General features: G+C 38.5%; 1 protein-coding gene across 1 annotated transcript in view; it reads right to left on the bottom strand.

The window, feature by feature from the left end:
* Positions 1-385: 385 nt before the first annotated feature.
* The window catches only part of b3gat2 (beta-1,3-glucuronyltransferase 2 (glucuronosyltransferase S)), a 36,543-nt gene continuing 12,973 nt past the window's right edge, over positions 386-23,955 (bottom strand). The window contains exons 2-4 of the mRNA XM_077496014.1: positions 19,176-19,320; positions 8,647-8,795; positions 386-1,022 (exon numbers count right to left, since the gene is read on the bottom strand). Of these exons, the coding sequence (XP_077352140.1) occupies positions 936-1,022; positions 8,647-8,795; positions 19,176-19,320 (381 nt within the window). The 3' untranslated portion in view covers positions 386-935. The remainder of the gene's footprint in view (positions 1,023-8,646; positions 8,796-19,175; positions 19,321-23,955) is intronic.

Here is a 23,955-nt window from a genome sequence, read left to right as displayed (position 1 = left end):
AAACATTAATAAGGGGAAATGATGCACATTTTTGACAGCAGTGTAGGTCTTCCCCATATTTTCAGGATGAGCATTTGACAATGTTTCCTTGACTATCAGTTTCGCCTGCAATTTCCTGACTCCTACTTACATTCCAGTGTTGTATTCAGCAAAATAATGTTGCCCGGAAGTGTTTCTGTGGCTGTTGCTCAAATTCCTCGTCATTTTTAGAATGCAAACTAGTTGAGTCTAAATCCAATTAAATTGATTCAAGACACAGTTAATGAACAATTGCTGTATGGCAATGTCCACTCTGGTTGACCCAAATCGTCCTCAACTTGTTTTGTCTGCAGATGAAGATGAACAAAACACACGATTTTCAAATAGATTTGAAACTGAGTTCATGCATGTTCCAAATTCTCATTTTCATTTACTGAGAAACATTACAGTAGTACATGTCAGACAGTGTTGGCAACAACTTTTTAACAGAGCACAAGTCTTGATTTCTTTTTTAGTGTTACATCACAGTATTGCACACCGACAGTAATGCTTAAAAAAAAAAAAAAAAAAAAAATCACATTTGAACTTCAACACAATGCTGTTTTTCCCGTTTGTTTTACAAACAAGGATGGAACAAATGTACAGTTTTCATTGTCATTGGGGTCAATGGTGGTGACTTCCCATTGCTGCTCTTTAATTGATAGATGATCAGTCCGGGACCGAAGTCAGCTGGGCTTGCCTCCAGTCAACCCAAAAGATTCCATCAAGTGTTGAAAATAGATGGAAGGACATTGTCCATGTCTCACTGTTGATGTCGACAGGTCCCGACTGACGCGCTTCCTCCGTGTTACGTTGTTCGTCATTGAAGGAGAGCAGCGAGCTGTTTGCGAGCAGCAAGTTCCAGCTGAGATATGTTGACAATCCTGAATTTGTTTGAAGAGACACCGCTTCGTTGCTCACACCTCGATGAGCACCGTGTCTTTGGGATGTTTCGACTCATTCCCGAGGTGCGGTTTCTCAGTGCGTGTATGCCACACCAGCACCTGCAGGGGGGAGAAAGCAGTTGCAGGTGATCCCTCTAAAACACATTCACTTTTTCTTTTTGTAGCCTTATTTCAAAATGGGGGGAAAAAAAACAAAACAAAACTTAAAATTCCCAACACAACACCCAATAATGACATGAAAACATTAAGCAGCATTTCAAGTTGATTGTTTTCCTTGAAAATGTGTGTGCATATCCTTTCCAAAGTGATCCGAGTTATCATAAGCCAGAGATGAACGTGTATTGAAAACAGTTTATTTCTAAACATCTGTACAGACATTAGAGCCTGGATAGTGTCACAATATTCAACCATGAAAGATGGATTTAAATAACGTTTTACTTCCCATGCGGCCCAATTTGTATATCCATCCGTCCATTTTCATTCATGCCTATCCCCACTAATTTTGTGCAAAACACAAACAATGTCTTGTTTGGTCACTACTCAGGCACGGGACACAAATTTTCACACTGAGGTCACTCAAATGGAGTTGAATCCATGATTCCTGACACCTGTATAGCACATTTTGAGTGTTACAGAAGCACCCCTAAAGAAAATCCAAGCAGACCATCCATCCATCCATCCATTTTCTTGACCGCTTATTCCTCACAAGGGTCGCGGGGGGTGCTGGCGCCTATCTCAGCTGGCTCTGGGCAGTAGGCGGGGGACACCCTGGACTGGTTGCCAGCCAATCGCAGGGCACACAGAGACGAACAACCATCCTCACTCACAAGCACACCTAGAGACAATTCGGAGCGCCCAATTAACCGGCCATGCATGTCTTTGGAATGTGGGAGGAGACCGGAGTACCCGGAGAAGACCCATGCAGGCACGGGGAGAACATGCAAACTCCACCCAGGAAGGCCGGAGCCTGGACTCGAACCGGAGTCCTCAGAACTGGGAGGCGGACGTGCTAACCCAAGCAGACCATGAAATTTCTAAATTTCTTAAGGTTTTATTTACTTTATGTCCTTACAAAAAAAAAAGAAAAAAAAAAGTTGGACAAGTGAAAAAGCCACACAGTACTTGATGGAAATGTATATTAAAATAATAATAATAATAATAATAATAATAATAATAATAATAATAATAATAATAATAATAATAATAATAATAATAATAATAATAAACATATACCAATATCATTAGCAGGGTTCATTTCAGCTGCATTTAATGATAGTGACTATCAGTGACTGGTTCTGTTGTTAAATTCCATTTTTTTTTCCTAGCAAGGAAATGTTACAGGTGGCCAGACAGTTTCACTGTCCTTTTTGAACTGACTGGATGGTTATTACTGTCAAAACTCATATTTTGTGTGTGGGCGTGCGTGTGCTCAAGTTTTTGAGCAGTAAAATGTGAACACGCACATTCAGATAAAGCCATATATGTTGCTTCTACCTGCATTCTGGCAGGCAAAATTTAGATATGGATCCTTGGTTGTGCTAGTTGTGTGTAGTGTTTTCCCAATCTGAGCCGTGTTTTCTATTTCGTGCTTTTAAGCAATCGTAAAAATAATAATAATAATAAAATAAAAAAAATAATAAAAAAAAATAAAAAAAATAAAAGGCTTGCTGCTGTGGTCTGACGAGAGTAAAGCATGTAAGGAAAGAGGGAATTAGGATGTTGCTCTGAAATTTGGACTTATTTTTTTTCCATGATTAATTTATTACTATTCTTTTCCGATGTTTTTAGGCAACGACTGGGCTCATATTCCGTTGCATTTTGCTTCTTGCTGGTGTATGTGCCAGGAGGGATTCGACAGTCTGACACCTCACCAAACATCTTCTAGCCCAAAAAAAAAAAAAGATCTTTAACACACTTTGCAGTTAGTGGTACAACATATTGGTGAGAAAACTGCAACACATGCAAACATTGATGCTTAGTTTCGAGTCATTTCATTAGTTTCCTTTTTTTTTTTTTTTTTTTTTTTTTTTTTTTTTTTAATGATTATTCTCTCCCTGAAGCTAATTAGCTTATCATTCAGATGTGTGTGCCAAAGCAACATTTTGCACTGTGAGATTTGCAGGCGTTTGATTTATAGCAAGCTGAAAATACCACAAGTGCGTGCGTGGAGGCTTCTTCACTTGGAATATGTCACTTCCTGCCCACTGTGCCGCTAATTGCTCCACTTTGCATACTTAGCGAGACTAATGCGACATCCACCAAGAACTATGCCAGAGCTGTGGGGACTGAGTGTGTGTGTGCAGTATGTATATGTGTGTGTGCCCACCTGCACTAATGGTGCACTAGGAGCGGCCTCCGCGTTGCTTTGGAATATCTTGTTCCTTTTAGATCACATTTGGCATGTCTGACTTTTTCTTTTATGGCTTTGTGTACTTTCTTTTTTTTCTTTTTTTTTTTTAACTCTCTCTTGCTCTCTTCTTCCCTGAGGCGACTTGGAGACAAAAAGCTTTACCTGGACGTTTTATTCCCCTTAATAGCATACAGAGCGGGAGAGAGAAAATCTGGCTCCCCATCAAACGTTTGGGAATAAAGATGAAATTTACCAAAGTTAAACTACCCTCATGTTTTAATTTTTAAAATGTGCTATCTACAAAAAAATAAAAATAAAAAAAAAATAAAAAAATAGGTGAACTGTAGTCCAAAAATGTGCTGAAATATAAATACATACAAATTCTGATACCGTATTGAAGAATGAGTGCAAAGCGAGATTTCATTTTGGTTCAAGGTGCAAATACGCACATTTATAAGCAGACTGTGGCTTTTTTATGTCCAACTTTTATGAACAATAGAACGACTTTATAATGAGTTTGTCCGTTTTCCACTTAATTGACGGTGCTCCACTTATGTTCAGCTTTTTACGAGCCACTAAAGGAGACTACGGCCATATAAGTTGAGTGCTATTGTTAATAAAACGTATGCAACTGTCTGTTACCGCTTCTCATTTATATTTACCATAAAATAACACATTTTGGGAAGAATACATCTCCAGTTCATTTACAAACTTTATCTCCAAGGCTCATCTTAAATGTGGACATTTTAACATGTAGAAATATGTAAAAATAAAACTGTTGCTAATTTCTTGGACCATTTTTTTTTCTTCAATTAAGTTTAATAGCACTTTTGCAATAAATCGAATAAACAAATGGATCACAAAGTACACTATCTATATGTAGAAGCACTGAAGAAAGCAAACCAGCTCAGCTGGCTGCCACAAGCACATTAATGAATCAATGCAAATGAAATAAACCAAAGTGTCACTTTGCAATCCTCTTTGAGGCACATCTCCTTTTGTCATCCATTTTCTGCACCGCTTATCCAGTTTCGGGTCGCGGGGATCTCGGCACTATCCCAGCAAATTGGTCACATTTCGAGACAGACGACCATTCACAGTAGTGCTGTCATTATTGAATATTTTTAGAATCAATTCATCTGTCGATTATTCAATCTATTAATCGACTAATCTGATTCAATTGGATTTTGCATTAAAGTGGATTACGAAAGCATTTTTCTCCCTGATTGCTGTTTATTAAGGGGGATTTGACGTTGTACTTGTCATGACTGTTTTGTTTGGGTCAAGTGTCTGATTTGATCTGATGCGATCAGCATGTAACCAGCAACTAGTTTCAACTGGTCAGAAGCTATGTGAAATCAGAAGCTATGTGACGTCAGGAATCTTTAATCTCTTTATCTGGTCGACAGCCAATCAGATAATTCCATTTCAGTCCTGTTAGCCACATGTCTGACCACAGCCAATCAGATCCATTCACTGTTTATATAAGTCTGACAAAGAAGTGTGTTTTTGCCGATTTATTCCTCTGTCCATCTGCTCCTCTCTTCCTCGATGCCTTCTCGTTGTTTCTGGTCTAGTCAAGTTAGTTCCACGCATCTTGATGTTATGCGAATAAAGTGTTAACCTGTTATTTGTGTCTGCGTTTTTGGGATCCAACCCCAGAACATAACAGTACTATGTTACCGGTTCGGTCATTGTTTTCCCAAGTAAAAGCAGATATTTGCAAATGTCTTATTTTGATTAAACACATCAGATTATCAGTCTTCTTTCATGAAGGACTACGAGAAATCAGTCAACAAATACTGTTGATATGCTGAAATCAGAGGGTGTATAAAAAAGGCTACTAGATTATTAACTCTTTGACTGCCAAAAACGTTTAATAACGATTGGTAAAATCACAATGTATGCTGCCATAAACGTGAAATGACGTCATCTACGTTTTTTGTTTTTTTTTCTTAAATGGACGGAACAACATCTAAGTCCAGCGCTGTCTGGTCAATGGGTTGTGGAATCAAAAACACCACCTAACTATGGCCAGCAGATGGCATCATTGTGTCTCTTTTCAATGGGCTCCTGGTGCATGGAATTACAATGAAATGTGACGGAATCTGATGGAATCTGATGAATGCTCGTAATTGGCGAAATGGCACTGTGGAGTTTTTTATTTATTTATTTTTTCATAACGTGTGGCAGTAAAAGAGTTAAAATCAATTCATAATCAATTACTTGTCGATTCATTGATTAATTTTAACAGCTCTAACTCACAGGCACCAAGTGGTCACTGAACCCACAAAGCCAGAAAAATGAACCGCTACATGATCAGTAAGGCAATCACTTCTCATTTTCTACCAATGTTCAGACGTTCACTTATTATATCTCAAATATTGAGGAAAAGTGCTGATGAATTTGAAATTAAGACTTCTTCATCAGTACAGCTGCCATGATGGAGGATCCAACATTCTTTCATCTCAAGAAAGACCATGTAAAGCTCCAGGACTCGAGATTGCCACTGCAGCTAAAAAACGAGCTTTCACAACAGCTCCGAAGGATCCGCAGCCAAGTTTGGTGCAATGAACCTCGCCTCGGAGGATGGAAGCAAGCCACGATTGTTGCTCTCCCTAATAAAGGAGATCTTTCCAACTGCAACAACCGGAGGGGGATTACATTACTATCGATTCCCCGCAAAGCTTTATGTGTGCGCTACTACTCAACTGCATTTTGGAAGCTGTTGTTAAAAACTGATTCAACAAAAACTGTTCAATCTTCTCCTGCTTAAATTGAGAATGCACAGTTCGAAATGATTAAAATGAACACATACTTACTTTCTCCTTCCATCTTGCTGGGCCTTTTCTTTATAATCAGAACTCCACCAAAACCTTCTTTATTGAAATATCAAATATTCGGTACGTCTGACTGTGAACGCTACGACGGCGTATTAGGGTCACATATAAATATATATACTTTGTTTAGAGGCGGGGCTAATATCCCGAGAAATTTGCGACTTTATAACGGCGAGAAAAAACTCGGAAATTGACGAGAAATAAACTTGCTACTCTATATAGTGGCAAATTAGCGACTTTATAAAGTGGCACATTTGCGAGAAAATAAACTCACTTGCACTTGCATTTACCTAAAGTATGCTAGCTTCTGAGTGGTTACTCTTAGTCAGCTGATAGGCAGCCATTATAGTGCTACAACACAACCTAAAGCAAATTAAGGATCTGACAGGTGTCACATCGCGACTGTAATCAACCTTTACTGAGTAACGATGTCACTTTGCGACATATTTTCTCACATAACTTGAGCGCTGCCATCGCAATGACTGATGATGTCACAGCCTGTTAAAGGCCAACATTCATATCAGGCCCATTAAAGGTAATGGGGCTGATAATCGTAGCGATAGTTTCAACACCGAGCTGTCAGCAGCAGCTGCGGCAGCACCCGACTGTAAATGATGAGCCAGCAGGTCTGAATATTTATCCTGTTCCCTGCAGGAGACATTAACCAATAATCCTCCAGGGACATACTGCAGTGCGCGCGCGCACACATCAAATAAAACCAATGTTGCATTTTTTATTTATTTTTTATTTTTTACACTGGACACAAGAAGGATCTGGTCTGCTAGTTTAAATGGTTCGATATGATTCAATATTTATTGTGCCCCACGTCATGACATCACCAGACGTGGAAGCAACATAAAGTTGCAGGCCTCTTTGAATGATGACCTTTACTCCCCAGCTATTCTATGGTTCATGCATATATTAAGCCTACATTAAAATTGCAAAACCAGATCACAAACTCAATTGGCACAAAATGCAACGAGAAAATGTCAATTATGCAAACAGAATCTACGACTGAGAGGCCGAAGATGGCATCATCACATTGTAGTGTACTTTTTGTTGGCTACAACCTTTCACAACAACATATCAGAATATGGCCAAGTAAAGCGTCGGGGGCAAAAAATAAAATAAAAATACAACCCGTTTAGCCTGGAAACACTGGACTGGACTGCAATACTTTTAGTTTGATGATTCCCTTGAAAGCGGGTAATAGAATCCATTTCTCAGCAGGTCTTTGAAGGCACCTCAGCGATGGTTGTCAAGACGATGAGTGGCTTCATAAAACCAAGTGCCAAAAGGGGCTGCGGTGATTTAAGATGAGCGACATCGATCTAAGCTGTCTAAGCAAGCACAGAACTACAATTGACTGCGTCACATAAAAAACGTTTCTAGTCTATTCAAGCTATGGACGTCCAAGTTTAGAGCAGGCCACCGGCTTTAAACATGACTCATGCTGTCGATACACTAGTGAGAATAGCCATTGCAATTATTTCTCTCTCTCTCTCTCTCTCTCTCTCTCTCTCTCTCTCTCTCTCTCTCTCTCTCTCTCTCCTCCCCACTCCCAAGTTAAGCAGCAAAATCCAGCTGTTTTTAATCAATATCGGAAGGTGGCCATTTTGCCACTTGTTGTCGAGTGAAAATGACATCACAGTTGCTCAGCTCTCAGGAAACGACCAATCACAGCTCAGCTTAATAATAATAATAACAAACAAACAAACAAAAAAAAGGTGAGCTGTGATTGGTCGTTGCCTGAGCAACATTGATGTCATCTTCAGTCGACAGCATGTGGCAAAATGGCCGCCCCCTGAGATGGATAAAAACGGCTGGATTTTGCTTCATAGCTCATATTCCACAAATGTAATATTTATCCGACTGTCATGTTTAGACTAGTGAGGTCACATGTAACATTATTGTCAAGAAATGTTTAAGGTTGACTCTTTTAAAATCAGCGTTTGGCATTGCAGAAGTAGAAAAAGACTCACTGGAGAAGATCAAAGAGTGCAAGACGCATTTATAAGGGACTACAAGCAGACCTCCATTGATGATTGGATGATATCACGCACTTGGAGACTGCCTTCAAACCTCAATAAATAAATGAAAAATATCCCTGAAGTTGTATAATCCAGTATATGCACAAAAGCACTTCAACCTGAATAGCGAAGGCTTTCATGACATTTCCCCCATAGGAAATTCAAACGTCTGCACAACCTCATTTTGTAGCTGCGCTCAAGCAAAAAACCTGGCGTATCCTTATTTTTGTGCTGCTGTAAGCCGAAATGCACTTCTTTGGGAATTTGGTTCATCTCTATGCATGCCAAGCGCATTTTATTTGACACGACCCTGGCACACCTCACAATTTGGTGGCTAAAGTAGACTAAACTTTACAAATGTTGGGACCACGTCTAACTATTGCCGCAGGTAGTTTAATGTGATTTTGCTAAATTTGACTGGAGGTGCAGGCAGGCGGATTACAGATTGCGAAAATACCCAAACTTCACCATTGAATGATTCGGCTCGGTGCCTTCTCACTAACCCGAGTGCAGTTGTTGGCCTTGGGCTCCAACTCCGTCACCTTGGTGATCTGCTTGAGGAAGTCAGACTCCTGCATTCCTGGTTGGGAGCCCCGCCTCTTGAACTGTGCCCTTGGATTCGCCAGGATCACTTGGAGGTTCACAGCGAAACCTGTGTGGGAAAGAACGGAGAGAGGGAGACAAGGTGGAATGAGGACAGCGTGACCAAGTTAGCCAGCATGCATTAAAAGCCTATTATGAGGCTATTATAATCCCACCAGGTAATGATGATAGCACGCATTCATGTATCTAATGACTATGATATGGCTGATAAGAAATTCATTTACCACAGGGGTGTGCAATTCCTCTGCTGTAATTGCATTATGGAGATGGAACAGTTTGGAAAGCTTCAGAAGAATGGTGACAATGCAGAGGTGGCCTTTAATAGAGCTTTAGAATGGACTGCCTGTCTGCAATAAGATTTAATCAATGTGGTTAAAAGTTGATTAAAAATGTATGTGTGAGGGGTGTACTGATTATTTGACTTTTCAAATTGGGGTTTCGGGCGGAAGGCAATTTATTTATTTATTTATTTTTTATTTTTTTGCCAGCCTATGTGACATTAGTTCAAGAAACTTTGTTGCTGTTGCCTCATTAAAAAAAAAAAAAAAAAGAAATATCATAAAAACACTTTGTCATGAAAATGAAATGAAAAAAAATATCTGTACCGACAATACTGGCTCTGTATTAATTGGTATGGAATTGTCACACTACATATTAGGGATGGGAATCTTTGACTGTCTCACGATTCGATTCGATTACGATTTTTGGGTCTACGATTCGATTCAGAATCGATTCTCGATTCAAACGATTTTCGATTCAAAATTATTTGATTGACAAATGATTTCTGCTTCAATTTACAGATATGCACAAGATTGTCATGATCTAATCCAGTCTGCTTTGCAAGACAAAATGACAAATAGAGACATTAAAGTGTCTTTTTTTTTTGTTTTGTTTAAACATTTATTAATTTTGTATTGTAAGTGCCCCAAAAACAGCATGTGGGCTACAACTGCCTTTTCCCCTTCTTCTTCATTTCTTATTTAAATAAAATTGATTTTTGGATATTAATATCAATTCGATTCGATTCATAAATGAGAATCTCGATTCCTTTATGAATCGATCTTTTGGCACACCCCTACTACATATGCAGTATCGCACATCGCTAGTGTGCATATGCTACATGCCCAAAGTGGTTCAGTGGCTTCTTCATCAGGTCGGCAGTTCAATTTATAAATCCAATTTATAGACAAAAATTTTTTTTATAGTGAAATTAAGAAAGGTCGTTAATGAGGACCATCGTTACTCTCCTCTTGGATGACAATACTATTCTGGCTGCCTCACCCTGTAGTTAGTCTGTGTTTGCCAGGACTTTTATGAGCATATGAAGTCATTTTTATTGACAGGAGCTGTTAAAATTCAAGACCCGGGCCTCTGGATATCGGACTGCCTGGAGTTGTTTTGAACACATAAAAATCTGCGATCGTCAGACCTCAATGAAAGCTGACTAATGCAGCTAATTGGCCCACAGCTCAATCAGATCAACTTGTTTATAGCTTGTTTGTTATTTGGGGAGTTGACGCTACTCCAGAGGGTCGTCTTCCTGACTGTTCATCTTCAAGATTATCCTGCAATAGTTGGTGCTGCTGTTTTTTTTTAGGTTTGAGTCAACTGTAGCACGATGGTTAACATGTCTGCCTCACAGTTCTGTTCTTGGTCTGAATCCTGGCTTTGAGTGCAAATCAAATGTTCTCTCTGTTCTTGTTGACAAGGTCACCATTTGTTATCTAGTTCCCATCCACCCATCCATCTGTATCAGGAAAAATGGCTACACACTAATGAATTGAGACATTGTAGCGTGGTACGTTATTTTGCAACATGAGTGTGAAGCTTGACTCAGTAGACACACAGTTCTTTTGCAGACACTCCGAAAATGCAGCTGCTTGTTGACAGGCACTAAAATATACAAGCGTCCACTCTGGCTTCTCTTCATTTTAGAATCCAATTTAATACCCCACCAACAACCTTGAAATCTCATAATGCTCACAGACCTTCTCCAATGGCACTCGAGTTCTTGGTCTCTCATTGTATGTACCTTAAACGGCCCACACACCAAATTAAAAGTTCAAGGTGACAAGTGTCTTTGCAGTGACTGCTCTACACTAGACAATCTTATTTAATTAAATTGCACTGGGAAAAAACACAATATTGTTCGGATCTATCTATATTCAGTGCCACTCATTCAGTTACATATTTCAAAATGTTGTCTAACATTTAATTGCCAATACTGTAGTATTTCAACAGAAAATATTCAAACCAAATAGCCCTGTCATTAAAGTGATAACTTTACCAAACTTGTATCGCTCACTAACATGAAGTTCAGATTATCACATATCTCATATTTGGCTGAAGTATTTTAAATATATTATTTTATTGTGTAATAATGTTGATTTCTACAACTCAAACCTAATACATTGGCTTCAACAAAGCTTGTGCCTTAATAGTTTGAAAAGCTTTATTATTACTTATTCCATATACTACACCACTGGTTGGCCCGGGGGCCATTTGTGGCCCACAGGATATTTTGCAGGCCCCCTACTTGATATCAAAGTTAAATGTTAGCATTTATTGCTTTGGGTTTTTGTGTTTGTGTTTCTTGTTTTTTGTTTTTCAATCACTAATGGGCTACCATAGCTCAGGCTAATGACAGCTTTTGGCGAAACGTAATTATGAAGTGACACCATGTGAAAGGAAAAGATATCCCGTCAACCAGTCCTCGTCTTTTCTTTTTCAAAACCTGCCTTGAAGAGAGATAGTATGAATAATGCATTCTGGTTAATGTTGCGTTAGTGGAATAGGAGGTGAGCAGCAAAATCCAGCAGTTTTTATCCGTCTGTCGAGTGAAAATGACATCACAGTTGCTCAGGTCTCACGTAGCAACCAATCGCAGCTCAGCTTCAGAAAACAGGCGAGCTGTGATTGGTTGTTGCCTGAGCAACAATGATGCCATCTTCAGTCGACAGCAAGTGGCAAAATGATGGATAAAAACGGCTGGATTTTGCTTCATGACTCATATTCCACAAATTCATATTGCTCTTTATGTCCTGATAACACTTACAGCGATTTACTTATAGAAAACATAAAGGAGCTATATTAAACACCACCCCATTCCTCACAAACACACAATTTAAAAACAGGTTGCCTTAAAAAAAAAAAAAAGTATTATATAATGAATTGTTACAATCCCTTTTGCTAATACTGATATCCCAAATCGGTAAGCTCTGTATCATTTTAGTGTCTGACATCTGCATAATTAAACGATGAAGGGCATGGACTAACTAATGTTAATCAAAATAACATTTCCATAAAGGCAATAATAGCATGGACATAAATGCCAAAGTGACAAATGAAAGTGTTGGCGTGCTTAGCCGAACTGAATTGCTCATCAGGATCCGATCCTTTCAGAACCTGCTGCAGTCCTCATGCGAGGTCTACACATAATGACTGAATATTTGTTTATGCAAATGCTTAGCGGGTAGCACGCCTTGGCAATCAAGGCTCGAGTTGGGGAATTCACCTTGAGTAATTCAGCATCCTGACCACCTCTCATTTCCCTCTCCTCCCGTCTGAGCAGAATGTTGTTGACTGCAGCGATGTTGAATTAATGAAACGCGGGGCTCGCAGACAGCAGTCCTCCGAGATATGTGTCAGCATGCATCTCACAGAGAGAAAGTGTGGCCACGCAAATACTCTCAGCTAGCCCCCCCCCCCCCCCCCCCCCCCCCCCCCATGGGTTGACTTTTCTCACTTTTAAGCCAGGTCAGCTGTCTTTTTATTATAATAATAATTTATATTTAAAAAATAAATACAAATTTCACCAAGACGGGTGGACTGAATAGTATAGATTTATGTGGGGTAAAAAAGGCTTTACAACCCAAAGACAGCTAACCCAAAATTTTAGTCAGTAGTCTATGTGGCAGTGCTTCATTACCATTACCATTATCCTTTCTAAAGTTTAATGAAGCAACTGAATAATTATTTACATGTGAAGTGGTTGTGGAAAGTCAATAATACTAAAACTAGCTTAGCACAGTGGGAGTCAATAAACTGCACATACAAGCTCATGCAGGATGGTCGGAAGGATTTTATTGGTTGTCTCCGTTTCCGTGGGAGCAGTGTACTTTTAGGGAAGGGCTCAATTACCAAAAACTATTGCAAGATGGTCACGTGAAGAACATGCCAGTTGTGTTGAATTATTTCTATTTTTCAAATAAGATATTATGGACTGTGTGTGGCATCAAGTCTTGTGCAGAGCAGACCATGCTAGACTGATTCTACTCTGCAGGTGAAGTCATCCAACAATACTAAGAAAAAAAAATATCTGCAATACTAAGACACAGTACTTAATATTTAATGTGAAGCCAGACCATTAATTCATTCTTACAAATAAGCATCTTATGGGAAAATCCATCCATCAATATTCGACAGTGGTTTCCTTCACGAGGGTCCCGGGTGAGCTGGGGACCAGCTCAGCTCTTTTTGATCACATCATAGACAACCATTCACACATATTTGAGTATTCAATTCACCTTCTATCCATGTTTCTTTACACTTGTTTTAATTATATTTTATTTTCATATTTTACATTGCAGTGCTATTTTTCTTTCCTGAAAACGTAAGTTAAATATTTTGGTTTTTTTTAAAGGGGCTGGAACACATTGATGACATTTCAATCACTTTCACTTGGGAAGACTAAATTGAGGTAAAATGTGTTTTGTAACAAAATCATTTTGTGTTACAAAAAAACAAAAAAACAAAAGAGAGGAGAGAATCTAAAATTAATATCACAATATTAAGGCTTGGGATCATATTTATTTTTTAATTGTTCAGCCCTAGTTTAGTTGTCAGTAAAAGTATAAACGTCCAACATATTTGAACTTTGGACATCTGAAAATAAATGTACAGCAATTTTTCGTTTAGGACAAGAACTAGGGATGGGCGAGTACCGATACCAGTATCAGTATCAGGCCGATAACAGGCCTTTTTTTTATTTTTATTTTTTTATTAAACAATGTATCAGTAATTGTAACAGCTGCCAATTTACAATCAGGGACTAGAAATTAGAATGATAAAACAATAGAAAATGACCATTAATTTCATGCATTTTTATTAAAGTAAAAAAATTATCTGTCGTTGTTTTTTTGGAGATATTTTATCTATCAAAAGTAGTAGTGTTATTGGTACTTGGTATCAGTATTGGAGACTAGTCAAGAGTACTTGTACAGTTATCGCTTTGGGGAAAAAAGTGGTATTGATTATCCTCAAATGTTTATATTTTACATTGTAGTATCGTCCTTGTAGCTATGTTTCTTTATTGAAAACATGTAATTAAAACATTGCTCTTTTTAGGGGCTGGAACAGATTGATGGCATTTCAATTACATTCAATGGGGACGATTGATTTGAAAAGTATTTTTATTTATTTATTTTTTACAATTCTTATTCTATATTCTATATATATAGAATTGTAAAAAAAATAAATAAAAAAATAACAAATACCGGTACTATAAAAATAAAATCACGAATAATTTTTTCCACATTTTTCAGCCCTAATTTAGTTGTTTAGTTCATTTGAAAATAAATATCGGTATACAGTAATTCTTGCTTTAGCATAACAATGTAATTTATGGTGTTCGTAGATAATTGCTCCGGATTGTATCTCAAGCACTGACAAGAAAGGTGACAAGGACACAGCACTCGCCGTGTTATAGTAAGACCCCACATAAACTATACTTTATCACTTCATTTGACTACTGCAGCACTTTTATATGCGAGGAGATGTTGTAACTGCTCGTGCATCCTCCTCGCATCTCGCTGCCTCGGGATCAGCAGCATCTAACCGACAAGGTCACCCCGGGTTAAACGTTTTCATGTCCCCTTCTCGGCGAGCTCTTCTCCAGCAGCGAGCAGCACTTGAGCGAAGGCACGGCCGTCTCGGCGCCGGCGTGTCGCGCTTGCGTGTGTTTTGGTGCTTGCTGTGTGTGCACAGGTGCACTGCCGCTCCGACGCGCGCTTAGACAATCGCACGCTTGTCAGTTCTATGGAACGTGTACACAAGTCTGCTCGCGTCAATTCATGCGCCGGCAGGCGTGTCATTCTCAAAAGAGTCGTGATGAAATTGAGTGTGCATGCGTGCGTTCGGATGCATTCTACGTACACGCATGCACAAAATTGTTCCTGGCTCCTTTGTGTACTGCTCAATGAGGTCACATTGTGGACGTGCAGCTTTAGTGTTGTGATAACAATGCAGCACTGTGCAACCCAAAACTAGGAGGACGAGCACTGACACCCACTCAGGGGTCGACAATCAGCCCATTGTCATTCTGATGAATAATCGGTTAAAAGGGAATAAAGTTTGGTCCACTGGTTCAGAACATCTTTTGTTGTTCTTGCACGATGCAAAAAAAAAAAAAAAAAAAAGCTCCATTATGCTGCTATTGCAGTAAATCTACACAGTTATAGTGACATTATTTAGCACAGTTAAAATCTGTGAGGATGACAATTAGGTAGTATGCCATGAAAAAGTACTTTTTGCATTGTTTTCCCACTAATGTTAAGAGCATCAAATTAGCAGTCCGAGGTAAGTAAGCGTTTTTAAATGGTTGGTTTATTTATTACAGAAAAGAAAACAACTATTCACATCTATCTGACCCTGTTTGAGCATGTAAGCCAACTTGCCCCCCTTGTTAAAAGTGCCACGCCATAAAGATTTTATCTTCTTTAATCAGGTTTGTAAGATAATTTGCATTGGAAATGAGTAGGATGCTTTTTCTAGCTATTTTCGTTGGTCAGAAATAGCAATTTCTCATTAATATTAAAATATATTCAATATGTAAATAAGCTTTACTAGATTGGGTCTCTGTTCTCCTTAATTTGACATGGAAAACTGCTTTGATTTGAATTGGACAATCCGTGTTGATATAAAAAAAAAATGTGATTGCACTAAATTGACCAAAGTGAATCATTCCACTTTAAAATATGTCGATATACATATCAATCACATTTTATTGGAGAGAAATACCATATTTACATTACTGACAAATTCATTCATATGTACCTGAAAATTGCACAAAAAAAATCCTTCCACATCACCACACGCGTCGACCAAATTAATCCGGTAGCGACAATCATGTATTAAGGGGTATCTACCAGTTGGTTGCCCAAACGACAAAAATTTAACAGCATTTCAGGAAAAAAATAAAATAAAATCATTCCAATAGTCTAATGTGATTGTAGTTCTAATTCTGCTAATTCCCTATTTGGATGCCTTTCTGTGATTAATGGAATAATGATGAATATGAATTATACAGTGATGGAGAATGTTCAGCCATCAGTTCATGACCTGAAGATGAACAACATTTAGCCTCTGCAGCAAGACAATGCTCAAAACACACCAGCAAGTCCACCTCTGAATGGTTGAGATAAACAAAATGAAGATTTTGGAGTGGCCTGGTCAAAGCCCGGATTTGAATGTGATGGAAATGCTGTGGAATTAACTTAAAAACAATGTTCATGCTTGAAATCTTGCTGATTTCAAACAATTATGCAAGGATGCGAGACGTGAAAGACTCATTAGCTGTTATAGAAAACGCTTGGATTCGTTGCTGCTCGGGTTTGTTGCTTCTGAGTGACGCAACCAGTTATTAGGTTTAAGGGGCCAAGTACTTTTTCACACATGGCTAATAAGTTTTGAGTATTTTTTTTCCTCTTGCTTTTTATGTTTACTTGTGTCATCTTTGTTTGATATTTGCATTAGTTTGCTGATCTTACACATTAAAGTGGGTAAACTATGCAAAAAAAGAAAAAAGTACGAATTTGAGAAGAGGGCAAAAACCTTATTTTTTTCACAGCACTAAACATGAGAGTCTAAGAGAGAGAGAGATCAGGCAAAAGTGCTGGTAGGAAATGTTGTGATGGAGCAAGGTAATAGAATGAAAAAGAGATGCTCGCTCTTGTTACCAGGGTTTAATTAACAATAATCCCGCGGGTAGACGTGTATATTTGAGATAATGTGAGTGCATGTGTGGTCGGCCGCAGTGCACTCAGCTCTGTGGACAGATGTGTTTTGAAAGCATTCATGCAATCAACACTAATTATGCTTTTGTTCCTGGTAACCAACATCAAGTCAACGTGTGGGTGAGGTGAAACGCTGCTTTTTTTTTTTTACAGCGGAACCTCCAAGTGCAGCCTGAGGCCAGGGTGATGTCACATGACATTATTTTCATAGCTTTTCAGCTTTCTTTTTGAAATATGTAAATACACACTGACACTTCTATTTATTAAAAAAACAAAACAAAAAAAACATTTTATGTTAATTATTCCATTGTGCAATATTTGCTTTAAATCCGCTCTAAATTATTGCTTTTACTTCACCTGTATCGTAAATACATCTGTGTTTTAATCATATTTTTAATCATATTTTATATTAATTAGTAATTTGGAGTAATCTTTTATTGGTGGGGTTTCTGCACGTCATCGAAGAGAGAATGGCAGCATTACTATTGTTCTCAGAATGAGGAACAAAAAGAATTTTCTTTGATTTCTGGTAGCAGTAATGATGATGATGATGATGATGATGATAATAATTCAAAACACACTTTATATTTATAAAATAAACCTCAACATGCACAGTACATGTAATAAAAGCAGTGAAAGCATACAGTTGATAAAAAAAAATGTCATTTAAAAATCAGATAAAAAAAAAAATTAAGAATAAAAATCAAAGACAAAAGTCAAAACCTAGCGTCGTAGAGCCAATCACAAGCTGGGATGAAGGGGATCGTGTGTAGCTCTTTATATGATTGGCAGAGCCAGAAGACATTGACGGCTGTTTTTTTCTTCCAGGTCAAGTATTTTAATCATTTTCATGCATTTAAAAACAAAAGTAACAACATTGTTTGTATCAAGTAAAATGTACAGATAACTCGTGTTAAAATGTAACGGATAAAAGTACAAGTAGTCTTGCGATGGTTAACTTTCATTCCCCCCCTTTCCAGGGCAAACCTCCACAACTCTCACTACAGATCACAATGTCATCTGCAAACATCATCGACCATGGAGATTCCCGTCTAACCTCGTCTGTCATCCTGTCCATTGACATAGCGAGCAAGAAGGGGCTCAGATCTGATCCCTGATGTACCTCACCACTGTCTTACAGTCCTCCTACATGTCCTGCACCACTTGAACATACTTCTCTGCCACTCCAGACTTCCTCATACAAAACCACAGTTCCTCTCTGGGCACCCTGTCATAAGCTTTTCTCCAGGTCAACAAAGACACAATGCAGCTCCTTCTCTGTACTTCTCTATCAACATCCTCAAAGCAAATACTGCATCGGTTGAACCTTTTTTTTTTTTTTTTTTTTTTCTTTGTTTTTTTTTTTACCAGCACGCTTCTCCTCCATTCCTCAGGCATCTTCTCACTATCTAAGATCCTGTTGAGCAACCCAGTCAGAAATTCGACTGCTACCTCTCTTAGACGCTTCCATACCTCCACAGGTATGTCATTAGGAACGAGTGCCTTTCCACTCTCTACTTCCTGGTCTACAACAGTCACCTCTTCTACTCTCATTGGCTCTCATTTTCCTCATTCATCAACTCTTCAAAGTACTCTTTCCAGCTTCCCATCACACTACTGGCATCAGCCAACACACTTCCATCCCTATCCTTTATTACCCTAACCTGCTGCATATCCTTCCTATCTCTCTCTTTGCCTTGCCAACCTGTATAGATCAGTCGCTCCGTCCTGACTGTCCAACTTAGCATACAAGTCACATACATTTGATTCGCATGTTTGATTTGGCCAAAATTTTACGTCTGATGCCCTTCAGTATTTATCCGGGCTTGGGGCCGGCACAAGAAGATATTGGCTTGTGCCCCTTTGCGGCTACATTAAAGCTAATTTTATATCGTCAAAAATATATTAAGACAGTTTTTGAATGAAAAATGGGTGATCCTGGCAAAATAGTTCCTTTAATACTAAGCAGTGAAGAAAAGCACGCCTTGGGATGAATTGTTTAAAATTATTTGGAGTCAGAAGACAAACTTTTCATCTTGCAGCAGTATTAGTTTTCTGTCAGGAATGATTAATGTAGTAGGGTATGTCTGTTGCATATATATAACTTTATTGATATTCCAAAATAGTCTGATAATTTTTGGGTGCTCACGCACAATACACAACTCTGAACGTTACCAATTAGCACATAAGCTAGTGCTATACAAAATTTTATTGGTCAATCAATACAAATTATTAGGCTAATGAAGCTTTTAAATTAGGGCAAATTACAAAATACTAACATTTGTATTTATTAGACTACAGTGAATACTACAATAATAATAATAATAATAATAATAATAATAATAATAATAATAATAATAATAATAATAATAATAATAATAATAATAATAATAATAATAAATAGAATTGCTTCTTACCTGCCATGTCAGTGGCAAAGGTACGGTCTGGTCTCCAGCCAGTGTACCAGCCCACGACTCTGCCCCCTGACACTAGAGGGCGCTCATATGCTCTGCCACCTACAAACCCCACTGGCCACACAGACACACCTCGAGTGTTCCGCATCTAGAAAAAAAAGGGGGAAAAAAAGTTGAATGTAATGTATAGATTCAGTTTTAACATTGCAGTGCTATGCTATTAATATAATAGACTTATTTTGTAGTAATTGAGCAACTGATGAACATTTTCAAGCAAATTCATTCAATATGGTAATGTGTATTTAAAAACACACACACACATATAACAAAGAAAGTGGATATACACGTTTAGTCAGTCCATACAAAAGTCAGCCTACCTTCATCTAACACACTCACAGCTTGTAGCCCGTCCTACTGCGACTGTGTGAGTGAATTTGTGCATGTGTGTCTTATTCTATTTTCTAACCCTGGCCACCCACTGCTACTTGTTGACGAAAACAGCCACCAGCCAGTTGCTCGGGACAAAACAACACAGCAGACACGCACACATACAACCACACACTCAACTAAAGCAGCGTTACATTATTGCGCCCAATCATTGTTCTGTCTTTGAAAGCAATGAAAAATATGCCCAGCTTGGCCACTGGTAGCCATGATAATACAGTCATGCAAATGAAGAAGAATTGTTCTTCTTCCTCCACTTCTTCAAATGTGTCAGTAAGGTGGTGCAAATGTCATTTTTAGTCTCATGGAGAAAACTTCAGATGGGAGTGACATTAACCACTTGAAGCTGCATCGTTTTATATTAAATGTTCACTACTTCTCAAAGTGAAGTGACAAATTTAATTCACTGCCACTTATTGTGCTCACAAGGCAAAACAAAACAAAAAATCAGCAAAAAGATGGCTTGCATCTCACAAAACACACGAGCTGCCTCGCATGTGCATTGACTCAAAATCAAGAACTATCTATTCAACAAATGCTGATGAAAACATAACCTCTCCTCGCGCACTTGCCTCAGGTAATTATGGAGCTCTGCTTCACTTTGCCCTTTTCTTCTCCTTAATTTGTATTTGCTCTTTTCTTCTATTTCGCTCTCCACCATAACAGCCGTGTCCCGCCCGGGGCCCCCCAGGTCCACCGCCTCCGAGCCACAGCGATGGCAACTGCTTTGAAGCACGTTCCCTCTTCTGACTGGGGCCCCCCCTTGAGTTCAACCTTATCAGACTTAAACCTCCTTCGCTGGTTTCTCTGTAGCCGCTGCCCGGCCGCCCCTCTCTCAGGTTATTCTTACAAGACTGCAGCTCTTTCACCTTGTGGAATCAAGGATGAAAAGAAGGCTTGGAAAGAGAAGAGAGGCTGACGATCATCCTGGAGCGTGGTTGTTATTTGGCTTAGTGGTGAAGTGCTGGTTTGACTGCTGATGAGCTGCTACTTTGAATACATTACCCCAAAGCACAGTCTACTTTGACATGTTATTACATTTCCACTGGAGTTCAGCAACGTGCATACGGTTAACAGTTAAGTCAAATATATGTGGTTTATCAAGAAAAGTATACACATTAATTAAAGCAAACCGAGCTTGCGGGACCTTTCAGTCCGAGACACCATAACAGGTGACACGCAAAAATACTTGCAAATGAACGACCTGTGAATGAATATTGAGAAATTTGAAACACACCTCACACGTCTCATATGTGGGAAGACACAGTCAAAGCAAAAACGGAAGTGTTGGCGTCTATCGGACATTAAATTCAGTCAGTGAAGCCCAGTTTTGACAATTTATCAACGGTTTTGTCTTTGATACTTCATTTCTTGTCTCTCACCGTCACAGCAGCAGATGACGAGAGTTTGGCCGCTCGCAGACCGGAGAGGTCATGAAAATACACCGGTTAGCTTAGCGCAAGCTAGTAGCTTGTATGAAAAGCGGATGCATTTAAAATTAGTCCTAAAGGATTAACATTTCAGTAAATGGATGCATAGGTGGTCGGACGATCAGCATGGGTTCTGCCGTTCGACCGTTTACAGCAAGGGATCCTCGTGATTCAAGTAAGTATCGACAAAGGTTGATCCTGCGTTGACGTTAGCAGGTATTGTCTACACCATATGTTTTCAAAAATCATCAATCATGGATTTGCGGTACGAGTACAGTCAATAAGCACTATATGACACTGTATATGACAATATATACATTAACGTTTCCATGTGAAAAACACTACAGTCCATTTTTTTCCCCCCAGTTTTTTATTTTTACGTTTTTGGGATGTCTGCATTCAGCACCGACTGAAGCAGGATTTCATCCATTAAACCAGGTCATTATAGAGAGTCCTTCTCATTCTGTGTATTTTTATGAGGCTTGGTGTCAAAAAGCACTTCCTGAAAAGATGGGCATCAGTCAACGAATAGCCGGAAGTGCCCACTTCTGACAACAAGTCAATGCCCAGTCAATGACGAGATGTCACATCTGTTCCTAACATGGCACCTTGCATTAAAATTAACCAGAGGGATTGCGGGCGTGCTGTTTTGGTAAATACAAGACTAGACACAAAGATGGGAAGACCAGAAATGTATCACCCGACACAATATTGCTCTGTTAACCTCATCAATACTTTCAAAAAGGCTGCCAGAGGTACACATTAAGACTGAGCTTCAAATACTCTTAACGTTTGATTTCAGCTGTCACACTTGGCAAACTATATTTTGTATTGCATGAGGAGGAAAATCCATCTATGGGAAAGCTTTCTTCTTTGTCTTTGGAGGGTTTTTTTTTTTTTTGTGTGTGTGTTTTTTTATTTACTATATTTTAAAGTAATTTTCTATGTGCATTACTCTTTCACTTTGCAGTTGTTCAAAGAATAATGTAACATTTTAATGTGTCGCCTATATTCTTGATACAGTTATGTGCAACTAAGACTTCCCACTTATTTTTCTGAAAAATACATTTTGTTTCTCTTGAAGCTACATTTTCTATTGTCAACTAAATTAAAAAAAATATATATATATATATACCCTGCCTCCTACAGACATACATTCATTTATACTCTATTCCGCTTGTCTTTATTAGGGCCGCTGGTTAGCTGGCGTCGATCCAAACTGACGAGGCCGTGTAACCACTGAACTGGCACTGAATATAGACAAACAACCATTTAGTGGACAACATGCAAACTCTACACGGGCAGGCCAGTATGGAGATTGCATTGCTTGGCTGACCTATGGACAGTCTCAGAGAATACAGGTAGTTAGTTTCATAAAGCAACAGATTTCAGTTTAGTTTAACCTTATACTGTAGTCAACTCTCCCCCCCCCCCATTGTTATGAGTTGTGATTGGTTACTGATTTGCTTCACCCCCACTATTGGGCACCCTCAGGTTTAGGGTGGCAATGAAAATAACACACACAGTCATGTCAAGATAAAAGCATGAAATATTCACGTCAGCGTTCTCCCTCGCTGTCTTTTGTTTACTCTGCTCCACTTTGCATTTAATGATGTGATACGAGGTCACACGATTTACCATCTTGCTGCAGCTCATACATCCTGCAGTGAGGGCTCAAAACAGTGCCACAACGAGTACAACTGACTTGAAACACTTGTAGGAAGCGCACAATTAGTTACGAAGTCCTCTGCAATGAAAGCAATGTCATACCACAGGCATGCTTTACACATCCCCGCAGTCCTGTAAAGGTGACATTATTTAGCAAAATGGGAGGATGGCTGAACTGAGAGTACTTCAACAGATGGTGCATTATTTTTCACTCTGGCAACAGCTTTACACACACTACCATCTGCACATTACTGCTGTCACTGGGATATTTTACAACACAAACTTCAACTTAAGCCTGTTTTTATACAAATAGGGTTAGATGTGCATATACTTCATGCTGTTATATATACAGCATAGCTGTTTAATAGGACATTCATCAAAGGAAATGACGAACTAAATTATGATGATAATGGAGAAATAGTAAGACACTGACAAAACTTTTAAGCAACAGGAAAATACATTTGGAACTTGAAAACACTGAGAGGGAACAGTGAGAGGAAACATTTTGTAATACTGTTCTTGGATACCATTTTTTAGTACATTTTGTCAAAGTAATCAAAAATGTAATGTTTAATTTCAAGCATGATTCATGATTCTTTACACTATTTTCCGGTAAAATTCACTTCATTACTTGCCATCTGTGTTTTGAAACAAAGTGATTTTAATCTGTCAATACATTTATGCAGTTCTAATAATATTTGGAGTGGAAAGTTTTCTTTTACTGTGTCATAAATGTTGCTGGCTGTGGCAAATGAAATATTGCACGGTGCATTTCTGCAGCTAAATTGTTCCCAGAAATTCAGTGACAGCAAATTTAGTTCTGTCAGTCTAAAGAGCCAATTATAAACTCAGTCTTTGCTACACTACACTTACAAATATACACAAAATTTGCATTGTCCTGCATTGTAATGTTTTTGTTTTTTTTTTAAGTACTCATCTTCGGTTTTTCAATATGCACTCAGAAATTGATTGGAAGCAAAACACTTATAAACAAATTAAATTACACTCATCCTTTTTCTTTTTTTTTTTTTTAAATCATCACCTTTAAATGACTGTTTGATTTGTTTATGATGTATGAGAACAGTTTTCATCTGAAGTGCTTGTGTTGTGAGATGTGTGTGTGAGCAACTATTTTCTGGGAGGGATAATGATACATTTGCCATGGAAGGCTTCCACACAATTGTATTTCTCCGTGGAGAGAGAGAGCGCAGTAAATTCAGACTCAATCGGAGAACACAAAC

Source organism: Festucalex cinctus, chromosome 14 (assembly GCF_051991245.1).
Source record: "Festucalex cinctus isolate MCC-2025b chromosome 14, RoL_Fcin_1.0, whole genome shotgun sequence".
Taxonomy (NCBI): domain Eukaryota; kingdom Metazoa; phylum Chordata; class Actinopteri; order Syngnathiformes; family Syngnathidae; genus Festucalex; species Festucalex cinctus.
The sequence above is the reverse complement of the archived record's forward strand: the minus strand, read 5'-3'. Positions and strand labels throughout refer to the sequence as shown.